At 39.4% G+C, this 14,188-nt stretch overlaps 1 protein-coding gene across 3 annotated transcripts in view; it reads left to right on the top strand.

Moving 5' to 3' along the window:
* TBK1 (TANK binding kinase 1) overlaps positions 1 to 14,188 on the top strand; it is a 3,544,425-nt gene that overhangs the window by 683,075 nt on the left and 2,847,162 nt on the right. For all 3 annotated transcript variants that reach the window (XM_044088041.1, XM_044088040.1, XM_044088042.1), the window contains exon 6: positions 8,159 to 8,319. In XM_044088041.1, the coding sequence (XP_043943976.1) occupies positions 8,159 to 8,319 (161 nt within the window). The remainder of the gene's footprint in view (positions 1 to 8,158; positions 8,320 to 14,188) is intronic.

Below are 14,188 nucleotides of genomic sequence, written 5' to 3'. Positions count from 1 at the left end.
ATTCCAGTAATAACGGCCACACAGGTACAAAACGTACTCTCTAAAGCCAAGAATACAGCATCCATGGGACCAGATGACATCCCGGGCTGTGTACTACATGAACTACAATATGAACTGGCACCTCACCTAAGTGTCATGTTTAATCATAGCCTCACCTCAGGTTTCATGCCCACTGAGTGGCGCAGAGCTACAGTTATCCCAATCCACAAGGGGGGATCCACCTTGGATCCCGGAAACTACCGTCCCATCAGTCTGACAAGCCTTATCTGCTAGGGCATGGAGCGTATTATCATGGAACTTATAAACAAAGACATTGGCAACCTTCAAACACTGGACCCCACCCAGTTTGGGTTTGTGAAGGGCCGATCTTGTCTCCTAAACCTGATTGACTTCTTTGAATCAGTCTCCAGAGCCATGGATAAGGGTAAGGTGGTCCACACAGCCTATCTAGACCTTGCCAAGGCCTTTGACACCATCCCCCACTCTGGAATCATAGATAAACTTACTAAGTTGGGCATTAATCCCTATGTCACCCAATGGGTTGCTAAATGGCTTACTGATAGAACCCACACTGTAAAAGTAGCCGACTCCAAATCCAGCTCCAGACAAGTGACAAGTGGAGTACCTCAGGGTTCAGTCTTGGGGCCGCTCTTGTTTGGCATCTACTTCTCTGAAGTACAGGTCAACACTAAGGGACTCTGGCTAACAAAGTTTGCAGATGACTGCAAACTGGGAGCCATTATTGAATCCCAAATGATGTGGATACTCTACAAAAGGGCCTTACAGAAACAGATGCTTGGTGCCAGAGCCATGGGCTCAAGCTCAATGCCAAGAAATGTATTGTTATCCCTTTGGGAAAAACATGTATCCATGAATTACCATATAGGTGGCAGTACACTAAACACAGAAAGTGTGATAAGAGACTTAGGGACACAGGTGGACAGTGGTCTCACCTTCGATAACCACATCGCCACAACAGTCAGGAAATCCTTCTATGTGGCACACCTCATCACGAAGGGCTTTTCATCCAGAAAAAGGAGGTCATTGTCCCACTGTACTCATCCCTCATTAGACCCATTATAGAATACAATGCCCCATTTGGTATGTACCTCTCAAGACATCTGCAACAACTGGAAAGGCCTCAGAAATACCTCACTAAAAGAATCACAGGCCTAAAGCAGATGCCCTACACTGACCGCCTTAAAAACTCCAGCTATACTCTGTGCATATCGCCTACTCAGAGGCGATCTCTGCTTAACATACAAGGCCATGTCAAACCCAGAGCTGTTGGACATGCTACACTTAAAGAAATCCCAATCCCTCAGAGCTACACGCTCCAGGGATCTAAACCTTGTCATCACAATAAACAAAACATGCTGGAGGGATAGGTTCCTGACCCAGAGACTCCCCAGACTCTGGAATAGATTGCCCATACATGTCAAACAGAGTGCCTCTTTGGACCTCTTCAAGAGGAACCTTGACGATTGGATGGGAGAAAGGAAATTCACCCCAGGGATCACGTCAGTCGCCCTGCTAGACAGGGGTCCAGGAAAGTAAATGTGGGAAGAAATAGCCAGGGAATGGTTATGGCTAGGCTTGTATAGGCCCTAGGGCTGATAGCCTAGTACCAACCTATGAACCTATGAACCTATTCATCCTCCTAATAAGGATCCTAGGAGCATGGATAGGTACGGGAAGCGTCCCCTTTCTTCAGCGACCTTTACCATGCGGTCGCTGAACTATCTCTGTCATTTTACAAGGCTCCAAAGGGACTTCCTCAAGGAGTTAGGAGAGTCCCTTGCGGGTAACCTTCCTGAGGAGTTAGCACAGACGTAGGCGCCCAAATGACTACCCTAACTTCTATTGTCAACTCGTCCATGAGGCTCATTTCCAATGCAGCCGAAGGGGCGAGTAGAGCAGCGGGCACAGGAGTGGCTCTTAGGAGACAAGCCTGGTTACACTTGTGTCCACTCGCTGAGGCCTTTAAGTCTTCCTTCGCCGACGCCCCCTTTGATGGGTCTTCTTTGTTTGGACCCAAGGTGAAGGACACACTCGGTGCGAGCAGGAGGGCAAGACCTTGACTGCCGTTGGGGCCCGTTTTTCTGCTCCCTCTAGACCTTATCCCAAGGCCCAGAGTGGAAGGAAAATGTGGTTCAGAAAATCTCAAAAGTTCTCTACTCCACCGAGTGATCCCCCCTCCAGAGGCGGGGGGGGGATTCAGGAAGACGCCGCCCTAGAGGTGGCAGAGGCCCCCGTAACTCTGGAGACCGCGATTCCTTTCGTGGTTCCTCCTACCTTCAACGTCCCTAGGATGTGGCCCGGCTGTGCTTCTCCGGAGCCGGTCGGGAGTCATTTTGCAAAACACCCACAGGCTTGGGAATCGATAACCAAGGATCAGTGGGTGCTTCGCATTGTAACCGGAGGTTACCTCATCCCCTTTTTCAAGCCCTCTCCTCCTACAAGGAGAATCCTGGACGTGCCACCCAGTCAACGGGATCTGGCAGCCGTAGAAGTTTCAAAGCTGCTAAGCAAAGGGGTCATCCAGCCCGTCCCCGCCGACCTGATCTGATCAGGAACTTACTCAAGATTATTTTTGATGCCAAAAAAGACAGGGGACGTAAGACCCATTTTGGACCTCAGCCTTTTGAATCATTTTGTGAAGAAGTCCAAGTTCCGGATGGTCACCCTTCAGTCCATTCTCCCGTTATTGGAGAAGGATGTCTGGATGTGCTCCATAGACCTCAAGGACGCTTACTATCACATATTGATACGTCAGGAGTCCAGGAGTTATTTACGCTTCCGCCCATGAACCAGTCACTTCCAGTTTCGTGCACTGACCTTTGGTCTCACCACAGCCCCCAGGGTGTTTACCAAGTGTCTGGCAGTGGTGACAGCTCACTTGAGAAGTCTCGGATTCCAAGTGTTTCCCTATCTCGATGACTGGCTCCTCACTGCCACCTCCAAGCATCTACTGATTCGAGCGCTGATGGCCACAGTAACCTTGGGTCTCTCGCTAGGAATCACTTTCAATTGGAAAAAATCTGTGCTGCGGCCATCTCAGCGTATCACCTTCATAGGCGCAGAGTTAGACACAAAAAGGATGCGGGCATTTTTGCCATCAGAGAGAATTCAGGTTCTACAATCACAGGTCCTAAATTTATTACCCAAATCTCTAGTTCCTGCCAGACAGATTTTTCAGTTATTGGGTTCGATGGCTGCAACTATCCTCCTAGTACCGTTAGCCAGGCTGCACATGCGAGTGCTGCAATGGCTATTATCGGTTCAGTGGTCATACCAAGAACTTCCCCTGAACCACCTAGTTCTGATTACGGACAGTTGTCGTCGGGACCTCCGTTGGTGGCTATGTCGGTCCAACCTGGACCGGGGGCCTCCTTTCGCCCTTCAGCCCCCTGTTGCCACAGTGACCACGGACGCCTCCCAGATAGGGTGGCGGGGTCATTATCTGGACAGGTCTGTCCAAGGCACTTGGCAGGATTGCGAAGCGCACCTTCACATCAATATCCTGGAAATGAGAGCGGTGCTTCTGGTTTTACAAGCACTTCATCATGCTCTCCCCCAAGGTACTATTGCGATTCTATCTGACAATATGTCGGTAGTTTGGCACATAAACAAGCAGGGCGGAACCAGGTCCTACCCCCTTTGCAGGGAGGCCATGAGAGTATGGCGCTGGGCCATAGCCTCTCGACGTTTCTTAGTAGCCACGCACATTCCGGGAAAAGCCAGTGTGATTGCAGACAGGCTCAGCAGGACTCTCCTTTTGACCCACGAGTGGTCCCTCAACAACAGAGTGGCTGCGCAGATCTTCGCCAAATGGGGCCTCCCTTGTTGCGACTTGTTCGCCAGCCCCAGCAATGCGAAGTGCAGAGAGTTCTTCACTCTGACACCCTCTCAGGGACAGTCTCCCAGGGACGCTCTAGCCCACAATTGGCCCCCGGGTCTGCTTTATGCCTTCCCCCCGATTCCCCTTCTTCCGAGGGTGATTCAGAAGGCTCTTCATGTCGGGTGCCACATGATTTTGGTCGCCCCACATTGCCCCGTCAGGTTTGGTTCCCCTTTCTTCAGAAGTATACAGTACAGGGCCCTTGGATTCTGGACCCAGTGCCGGATCTGTTATCCAATCCGTCGGGACACTCTCATCCGTCCCTCCGGTCGCTGCAACTGGCTGCTTGGCTACTCCACTTCCATCCTTAGTTAGAGACCTTTCTCTTTCTTCGGAAGTGATGCACATCTTGTCTTCTTCCCACAAGCCATCTACCGTTAAGCTGTATTCCAGCAAATGGAAAAGGTTTGTTTGTTGGGCCCAGCAGTGAGGCATTGATCCTCTTACAGTTCCGCAGGTCTTGGAATTTCTAGCTTCATTGTTTCATTCTGGCTCTTCAGTCTCCACACTTAAAGTTCAACTGGCTGCTGTATCTAATTTTCATGTTGCTATAGAGCCTTCTTTAATGGCCAACAGACTGTGCAAGTCCTTTCTTAAAGGAGCCTGGCTCGTCAGGCCTCCTATGGCTCATCCCGTGCTCCCTTGGGACTTAAATTTGGTTCTGGCTTCCTTAACTGCCCGTCCCTTTGAGCCGGCAGCCACTTGTGATATAAAATTCCTGTCGTGGAAAACTGCTTTTCTAGTGGCAATAACTTCTGCTAAGCGTGTTTCAGAGCTTCAGGCTCTCTGTTCTTCCCCTCCTTATTTGATCTTTCACAAAGACAGAGTTTCCCTTAGATTGAATCCATCCTTTTTGCCTAAGGTAGCATCCCCTTTATGCATTCAGCAATCATTGGAGCTCACAGTTTTCTTTCCAGATTTTTCTAATAGAGCAGAATATACCTTCCACCAGTTGGATGTTCACAGGCAACTGCGTTTTTACTTGCATAGGACCACTCAGACTTGAAAATCTGACCAACTGTTTGTGTCCTTTGCGGAGAATAGGTTAGGTCTTCCAGTTGCCAAAGCCACAATTGCCAAATGGATTAAGGATTGCATCTCTTTCATTTATTCCCAGTCAGGCAAAGAGTTGCCTTTCCCAATCAAAGCTCATTCTACCAGGGCTATGGCCACCTCTGTAGCTTTTCATTCCAAAGTTTCAATAGATGATATCTGTGCGGCTGCTACTTGGTCTTCTCCGCACACTTTCATTTCTCATTACAAGCTTGATGTGGCTTCCCGAGGCAGAGCTTCATTTGGTTCCGCAGTTCTCAGAAGTGTGTTCCAATGAGCCACCCGGGATTTAGGTGCTAGGGACGCTGTCCCATCAGTTATGAATGTAGGCGAGATAGGATCCCATTGCATCTTTTAGTTATGTACTTACCATAACTTTGGATGTATGGGATCCATCTCGCCTACATTCATACATACCCACCCTCCTTCCCCCTACCTTTTGGATTTGGAGGAAACATTGGTCTTGCTGAGCTCCCCTCTGGAAGGGCTGTAGTTGGTTACAGTTATTGGTATGTGTTCTGTACCTGTATGTATGTATGAAAGCGAACAAACAAGATCTGGGGAAGCAGGTGTGGTGCATTATGGGATAAGGGGTAGCCCAGCCAATGAGAGACTTCGTTCTAGTGTATAGTGGCCGAGTCGGATCCGACGGATCGGCTCCGAACCCATCAGTTATGAATGTAGGTGAGATGGATCCCATACATCCAAAGTTATGGTAAGTACATAACTAAAAGATATGGTGGCGTGCAGTTCATCGATTATGTTAATGTTTCTAATGTTAATGTTTGGGAATTAAGAGGCCAGTAGATTTTCTAGGGGGTATAAGGTTGATTTTGACCTGATTAATGTTTATGGGTTTAGTTGAGGGGCTGGGATTTGGATGCATGTCTCCACTAAGTATTAGTTGTGCAGCAATGTATATAATGGACTGGAGATGTCTGGATATGTGTTGGTTATATTGTAGGGAAATGTGGCTTTTTGTAATGTTACGTTGTATCATTAAGGGGATTAGCTGTAGGTTAGAATGATTGTAGATAGGGAAAGAGATATGAAATGTTATTTGGTTAGGAAGAATAGAGTAGGTCAGGGTGGATATTTGACTTACGGGGTTGGGTCAAGGTTATCTTAGTAGTGAGAGTGTTATGATATATAAGGCATAGAAGGAGTGCATTTTAGAATAGGTGGTATTTGGTTGAGTGTGGGGTGTTAAAGGAAAGGGAAATATAGAGTAGATTAGGTTGGGGGAGAATTATGGAGTTAGAATTAGTAGCTGTAGAGGTATATGTCTGTGTCTCTGCTGCTGTGGTATGAGTGGATTAGTTATTGTGAGTGTGGTATAGGTCCTTTATTTTAATTGGATGGTTTAGGAGGAAGGGTTTTGTGCAGTTAGCTGTAAAGGTAATTGTAATGGGGGTGGTTGGGAATGAGGATAGGGTAGGGGAGCGGAGTGAGCCTAAGCGTAGTAGGCTGGCCCTAGCCCCTTGCGCAGCTCTGTAAGAAGAAAAAACAATCAGAAAGGTAACTTACGGTTGAAATAGAGCTTGAATAGTGAAGGAGAGAGGATGGAGTGGGTTAAGTTAGAGGTATTTGCAGAGGAAAAAATAGCCTTAGGAGAGAGAGAGAGCAGGTAGCAGGGCAAATAGAGCAGGTAAAAGGCAGCAGAGAGAGATCTTTTAAGTAATTATGTTGTCCAATTTATAGAGGGATAATAAAGCTGGAAGAAGGAGGATAGTATTGTTAAGGACAGTATTCTAAGTGTTTATAACAGTTATCAACTAAAGCAACAGGAGGTATTAGACTGAAGAACAATGGATAGTAGGGCAGTATGGAGTAGCAGGTGCTTGGGGGAAATGACGGGTGAACTATGATGGGAACCATGAAGTCAGAGACAGAGGGACAGAGGCAAACATTAGGAAGACCAGAACTTTGTCACATACATTCCCTGTTTATGGTACTAGGTTCAGGCTTCCATCAAGACAGATAGATTTTCTCTGGAGTCAGCTTTGGCTTGGGGCTCGCTGTAATGACAATGGAGAAGGAGAGCTCAGTTATGGGATTATTTCCTAATAAGAGTAGAAAAGACTATATATTAAGAAAAAAGTACAATTAGTAGAGTCTAGTTGCACAGCTAAAATAGAGTGATGGGGTAAATATCTCAGCTAACAGTATGAGGTAGATAACTTAACGCATAAAAAGTCTTGCGTACAACTCAGTAAGTCTAATAAATAGTGAAAAAGACTAGAGGTTAGGTATCATAAAAATAGTGGGCGTTTCACAGGGGTGCACTTAGCTGTCAAAGAACAGAGGATAACACATTTGTGGAGACGTGGCAGTAAGGAGCTCAGAGACAGCACCAAAGGACAACACAGTCCTGCATCTTGAGCCTGTAGTATAATAATATTGATTTGTCTAATTAAGCTAATAAATAAACACATAAATAAATAAAATTAAGTACTTCTCTTACTCTGTTCAAATGTAATTCGGACAAATGGATGAGTCACCACAAATTCACCCCTGGTTTAGCACCCTTGTCCCTCATGGATAGGGGAAACATAAATGTTCAACGTATCCTTGGTTGACCTTTCTCTGGAGTTATTTTTATGCAAAATAAAAGGGCTAAGAACTACCATGAAAATGCAGGGCTAGACATCTTAAGATACTCTCAGATCAGTATGTACTTATGAACTTGTAGAAGACTGGGTTTGGGAAAGCATAAGCAAGTAGTTATAGATTGCCTTCTTTTGTGGTTATAGTTGGATAGCTACTGATGCACTAGAGAATTATTTTAAGAAGATTCCACTACTCTCTGAATCTTCCAAGAAAGTGAGTGATACATATTATCTTTGTCTACCGTGCTTCTTTTTTAAAATTTTTTGTCACAGTGAAGTACCTTGGTTGATTGACTTCATGGGAGAAGAGCTACTGATTTTGTGAATAATTCATAAAATAAAAAATGTAAGTATTAAATTAATTCTGAAGAGTAGCAACCACTTCCATTACAACCAGTTGCTACAGTTACACAAATGCATGCCACTGATTTCTATTTCCAGTAGTCCCTTGCAGTTAGCATTACTGTTTTAGAGATTATTGTCTTTTTGTTATGTATCAGTGTTATGAAGTAGCATTTATGAGTGACACAGAAGAAAATGCCCTGTTTTAGGATTAGCAGTTTGCAGGTTTCATTGTTGGCTTTTATATTTGCAGCATCCTGACATGTATGAACGAGCAGTGTTGAGGAAGGACCATCAAAAGAAGTATGGTGCAACAGTTGATCTTTGGAGTATTGGGGTGACATTTTATCATGCTGCCACAGGGAGTTTGCCCTTTAGACCTTATGAAGGACCTCGAAGAAACAAGGAAATGATGTATGTTAACTTCACTTGTTTTAATTTACTCACATCAATTTCTATGTTTAACTTTTCTTGAGGAAAGAATTACATGACACATGCTATCCCTGGGGGATGGTGTGTGTTTTATTTTTATTTATTGTAGTTTAATAACAAGGCAGGTGTACTAGGCCATGTGGTCCATTTTCAGTTAGTCTTGGTGTTACAAGTGGAAAGAGAGCATGATACTGAAGAATAATTCAGCTGTATTAGGAATAGTTTTACAAGTTCTAGAGAGGAAAAAAATCAGAAGATGCATGTAAATCAAAGCAGTCTTAGTTGATATTGTAGTTATTTTAATGTAAAGAAAAAGGAATCTGTTTGCATTTTTATTGTAGATGACTTATAGTAGCCTCCTAGAAGATGTTTTGGCTTTGTTAAAAGTCTGCACTAGTACACAAGTAGGTGCATTTATTATTTGATTGTCTATTGTATTCCATAGTATTGTCCTTAGTCAAATAGTTCTGTGAATATTGTAGAATCACCTCATTTGGTCATTTATTACAGCATTAGTGATAAATTTCTGCCTGGTCAGGGACCTTAGTCTGTGTTGGATCACAGTAGTCGCAGTATTTTGAATTCTGCTCCAGGATTTGTGTTTTAATCATTTCTACAGTTGTATATACCTACATCAACTTGCATTCCAGTGCCTTTCTCTTTACTTTTTTTGATAAAATAATTTTATTGAAAGAATTTTTTACAAACAATAGTTAATGGATTTTGTAAATCAAATATTTAAGTAAAGTAACTATTTACAAATGTACATAGGCCTCAAGTCAGTTGTATATAAGAAGTACAAATCATTATTGCATATACAGACGCTATACATTATTAAACAGTTGGACAAATAAATGATGATTCCTTGCGACTTCTCTTCTTATGTAAGTTAATTTATGACCATCTTGAGTGTCTCAATTAGGGAGAGAACTTCTCCCCAGGATTGTTGGTCCATTTCCTAGGAAAGATTCTCATTTCCTTAACTTTGATTTCTAACAAACCTACCTCTTTCAGTAGAGTTAGAAAATCCTTGAAAGTTGGACTGATAGTTGAGTTCCATTTCCTTGCGATACATTTTTTTTTGATACTGCCAATATAGTCCAAAGAAGGATACCAGTCTTTCCTTTTCATTGTAGTGGCTTCATATATATTCAGGAGAATTAATAACTTTGACAAAATAAAAGAATCAGTATAAATGGCTTGCAAAAATTCACCAATATCTTCCCATAATTTCTTTATATAAGAACATTCATACATAATATGAAACTAATCTGCATTACATTTTAATGAACACCTCCAACATAATGTTTTATTCATGTTATTAAATTTAGCTATTTTACTTGGAGTGTAAAAAGCTCTGTGAAGGAGCTTCCATGCAAATTTCCAACATTGTATATTTGAGGTTAACGTTCTAGAATATGATGTATCTTTTTTGGTCTCGTTTGATAACAATAATGTATAACCTTTAGTGATGAAATTCCAAAATTTCTGATTAGCTTTTGTTTTATAGTTGCTGATAATTTTATACACGTTTGAAATTAAATTTGTCCAATTAAAGTCTCCATATATTATTCCATATAAATGAAATATAAATTTGGGCATGGAACTAAATGAGGAATTATCAATTGTTCTACATAAATCTTTTGCATAAGCTATTACTGTACTGAGAGCTAGTCAGTGCTTGATAAATTAAATGTGTTAATGAATTGATTCATATCTGAGACTATTAGATTTTCCATACATTGATACCAACATATGAAGTTGTTTCTCTTCCATGAGTTAAGGGTATCTGTAGGAATACTGTTGAAAAAGTTTGTTGTAATTTTAAATGGAGTTAATAACTGGAGCCATAATTTGATATCAACGTTATTATTTACAAAACTCCGAAAAAGTATTGTAAATGTAATTTATATCATTTAGATTAGTAGGTTTGGTGCAGTTGTATTGCAAGTTAACACAAATAAAGCACCGGCGTTTATTATTCTGATCATTTAGTTGTATATTTATGCTAATTTACATTCCTCTTGAAAAATAACAGTATGTAATGTTTTCCATGATGAGGAAAATTTTGGATCTATCCAATTTACTATCATTTTGAAAATGGATGCTTTGATATAAGTTTCTAAATCAGGAAAGTTAATACCTCCCATCTCCCAGGGCCTAATATGGTTCAGATAAGCTATTCTTTTTTTTTTGGGGAGGGTACCAAAGGAAATGTATAATGATTCTATTTAAATCTTTTAAGATTTTTTTGCTAGGAATTATAGGGATAGCTTGTGTAATGTTGTTTACCTTTGGGAGAATGACCATTTTTATTAACTGTAATCTATCTTCAAAGGTTAAATACAGCTTATTCCATTTTCCTATTGATAATTTTAGGCTATTCAGAATATTGTTGTAATTTGTAGATAGTTCTAGGTTTTCACATAAAACAATCCCTAAATAATCTAAAGAGGAAACTTGTTTACCAAGTATTTGATTTATGTTAGTATTTGATTTATTTTTATTATTTAATAGTATGTGATTCGATTTATAAGCATTAATTTTTAGACCCGAGATCTGATGAAATTTCTCAGCAATAGAGTTTAATTCACATAGAGACTCATCTGAGTTTGACAAGGTAAGTAAAATATCATCAGCAAATAACATTATTTTGGAGTTAAATTTATTATAAATGTTAATGCCTTTAATTTTGGGATTTGAACGAATCTCTGAGGAAAAAAGTTCAGTTACTAGGGCAAATAATATTGAAGACATGGAGCATCCTTGTTTGGTACCCTTAGTAATTTTAATTGCTTCAGATGTGAATGGACCTAATTTTACATATGCCAGGTTGTCTCTCTATATATATATATATATATATATATATATCCTTTATTAGAGTGATGAATTGTGTAGGAAGATTATAAATTTGTAAAACTTTAAATAGGTAATTCCAATTTAATGAATCAAATGCTTTTTCAATATCCAATGTGACTATTAGTGCTTCAGCTTTGTCTTTATTTAAAATATCTATAGTGGTTAAGATTTCTATGTATGTTATCATGGGTGCGTCTGTTGTAAATAAACCCTGTTTGGTCATCACTAATGACTTTAGTTAGAGATTTTTTGATCCTGTTGACCAGAATAGACAAGAATTTTGTAGTCATTATTAAGGAGTGAAATTGGTCTATATGAGCTACATGAAGTGGGATTTTTATTTTCCTTTAAAATAGGTGTAATCAATGAGTATCTCCATGTTGGTGGAATTGTGCCTTGTGATTATGTTTCGTTAGTGCCTTTTGTAGTATTGTTATGACAGATGATGGGAATAGTTTACAAATTTCCATAATGATTCCATCTATGCGTGGGGCTTTATTTTTACCTATTTTAATTTTCTCATTAATTTCTTCTATCGTAATTTGTTTTTGAATATTCATGTTTATGCTCTCTGGTATTTTATTTAAATTTAAGTTATCTAGGCATATGTTTGTATTGTTATGAAGTGGGTCATTATTGTTATAATGTTTTGTGAAATAAAATTTAAAAGCATCCAAAATCTCACTTATATCTGGAACTTTTTTCTTGTTATCCCCTTCATGAATTATGTTTGTAATATTTGCATTGGAAGATCTTTTTAATCTCATAGCTAAATTATGCATATATTTGGGAGAGATTGAATAAGAATTTAATTTTAGTTTTTCTAAGGCCAAATTGGTTTTATGCAATAAGATATCCTATGTTTTATTTAATTTTTCAGTCTCCTTTTTTTTTTTTTTTACAACAGGGTCTTCTAAAACCTTTAGGTCAGTTTCTGTGATTTGTTTTTGAATGTTAGTTAGCTCTGATTCCCCTTCCTTTGCTTTATTATTACACCAAGAAATAATTTTGTCATAAAGATATGTCTTTAGAGAATCCCATAAAATAACTATATTTATGTCACTAGTATAGTTTGTATCCAAGAAATATTTCATTTCCAAATCTAACCATGGCTTAAACTCTTTTAGTTTAGTAAAATATGCTGAAATTCTCTTGGTGATTATCAGTCTTTTGAAATCCATTTGAATTCTAAGAATAAGCGAGTTTTGGTCAGACGGGGGACAGAGGATTATAGAAGAATGCGATATTTTCATTTTTAAATCATGAGATACATATATTTTATCAATTCTTGTTTGAGTGTTAAATGTATAGTCACTATGGGAGAATAGTAATGAACTTTCATTCTTAAGACTAAATGAGTCTAATAACTGCAAGTTATCGATCCATTTTTTAAGAGTTCTCCCTGTAGATGTGATACGAAAAGTTCTTTTGTTGGTAGTCTCCTGGCTATCTAAGATACAGTTAAAATCACCTCCCAAAATTAAGTTACCTTTAGATCTTTTGTTAATAAGTTCTGTGTGTTTTTTAATAGTTCCTATACCCGGAAACCAATAAAAGTTCACCAATGTCCAGATTCTATTACTATATCTTACTATTACTATTGATAAAAGGCCCTCTTTATCTTCATAGTTAAATAAATCTTGCGGATTAATAATATTTTTCTTCCATAGTATTAATTACCCCCCCCCCCGTTTTTTTTTTTACTATATGATGAATTAGATAGCTTTAGGAAGTCACTTGGGTTCCAAGTGAAATTATCATTAGCTTTAAAGTGAGTTTCCTGTAGAAAAACACTTGTGACTTGTTTATTTTAGGTATTTAAGTAAGTTAGATCTTTTCCTAGGATTATTTGAACCATTTACATTTAATGAGAGTAATACTGTGTCCATCTCATTAATTTGTACTTGAGTTTTTATTGAAATGATGACTGTATATTTTGTCATTTATTTGTTGTATAATCTCCATATATGCATTGAATTCAGTGGTGAGGCTGTTACTTCCTTTTAAACTAAAGCTTTTATTTAAATTTTACTTAAATATTTCATGTTGCACTTTTAGTGACTGGTGTGATGGTACCTTTTTTCTATTTCTCTGGTTTTTGTTGATGATTTAGCCAAAATGTTATCTATTGTACTTTTTAAATTTGTCCTGGGACCTTAGCCTTGTAGTAGTGTGAAGATAGTATATTACTGCAAGATTTTAGCATTGTTTATATATTATACTGCACTTCTATTTCCAAAAGTAGAATTACCTCATTTAGTCATTTATTACAGAGTTACTGGCAAATTTCTGCATAGTCAAGTTCCTTAGGATTGCATTAGTGGCTGTATTATGAATTCTGCTCCCGGATTTGTGCATCAGTACTTTTTATGGTTTTGTATATATATATATATATATATATATATATATATATATATATATATATATACATACATCCTTGGTTAAAGTTGCATCCCAGTAGTCTGGTGCCTTATTCCATGGTAGAATTGCATTAGTGGGAGTATCGTGAATTCTGCTCCAAGATTTCTGCTTTGGTACTTTTTATAGCTGTATGTACGTGCTTAAAGTTGCATTTCAGTGCCTTTCTGTTTACTTTGATACTGTTTTCCCCTGTGCTCTGAGTCAACCCCCCAGGGTTGCCCCCTTTTAAGCAGGCCAAAGTGGAACATGGGGTGTGGCCCGTATGACACGGGCCACAGCTTCACCCATGACATCATCCCAGGAGTGGTGAAGGAGATGGAGTTCTGGGTACAACAGTGTGAAGTTATTATAGCATACTGAAATCTCACAAACCATTTAAATTATGCAGCTTTAACAGTAAAAGTGAAGCATTACTGAAAAAACCCACACATTACTCAGCTGTAACATCAAGAAAACTTTACAGAAAAAAAAACACACTTCTGATGTTAAACAATTGTTTTTTTTTTTAATAAAAAAAACTCAAGTTCTGCATTTTACACTAACTATAACTATTCTGAACAAGAAAACTAAA

This window comes from Protopterus annectens, chromosome 11.part0, assembly GCF_019279795.1.
Source record: "Protopterus annectens isolate FY-2018-M chromosome 11.part0, PAN1.0, whole genome shotgun sequence".
In the NCBI taxonomy this organism is placed as follows: Eukaryota; Metazoa; Chordata; order Ceratodontiformes; family Protopteridae; genus Protopterus; species Protopterus annectens.
This window is presented reverse-complemented; position numbering and strand designations above follow the sequence as displayed.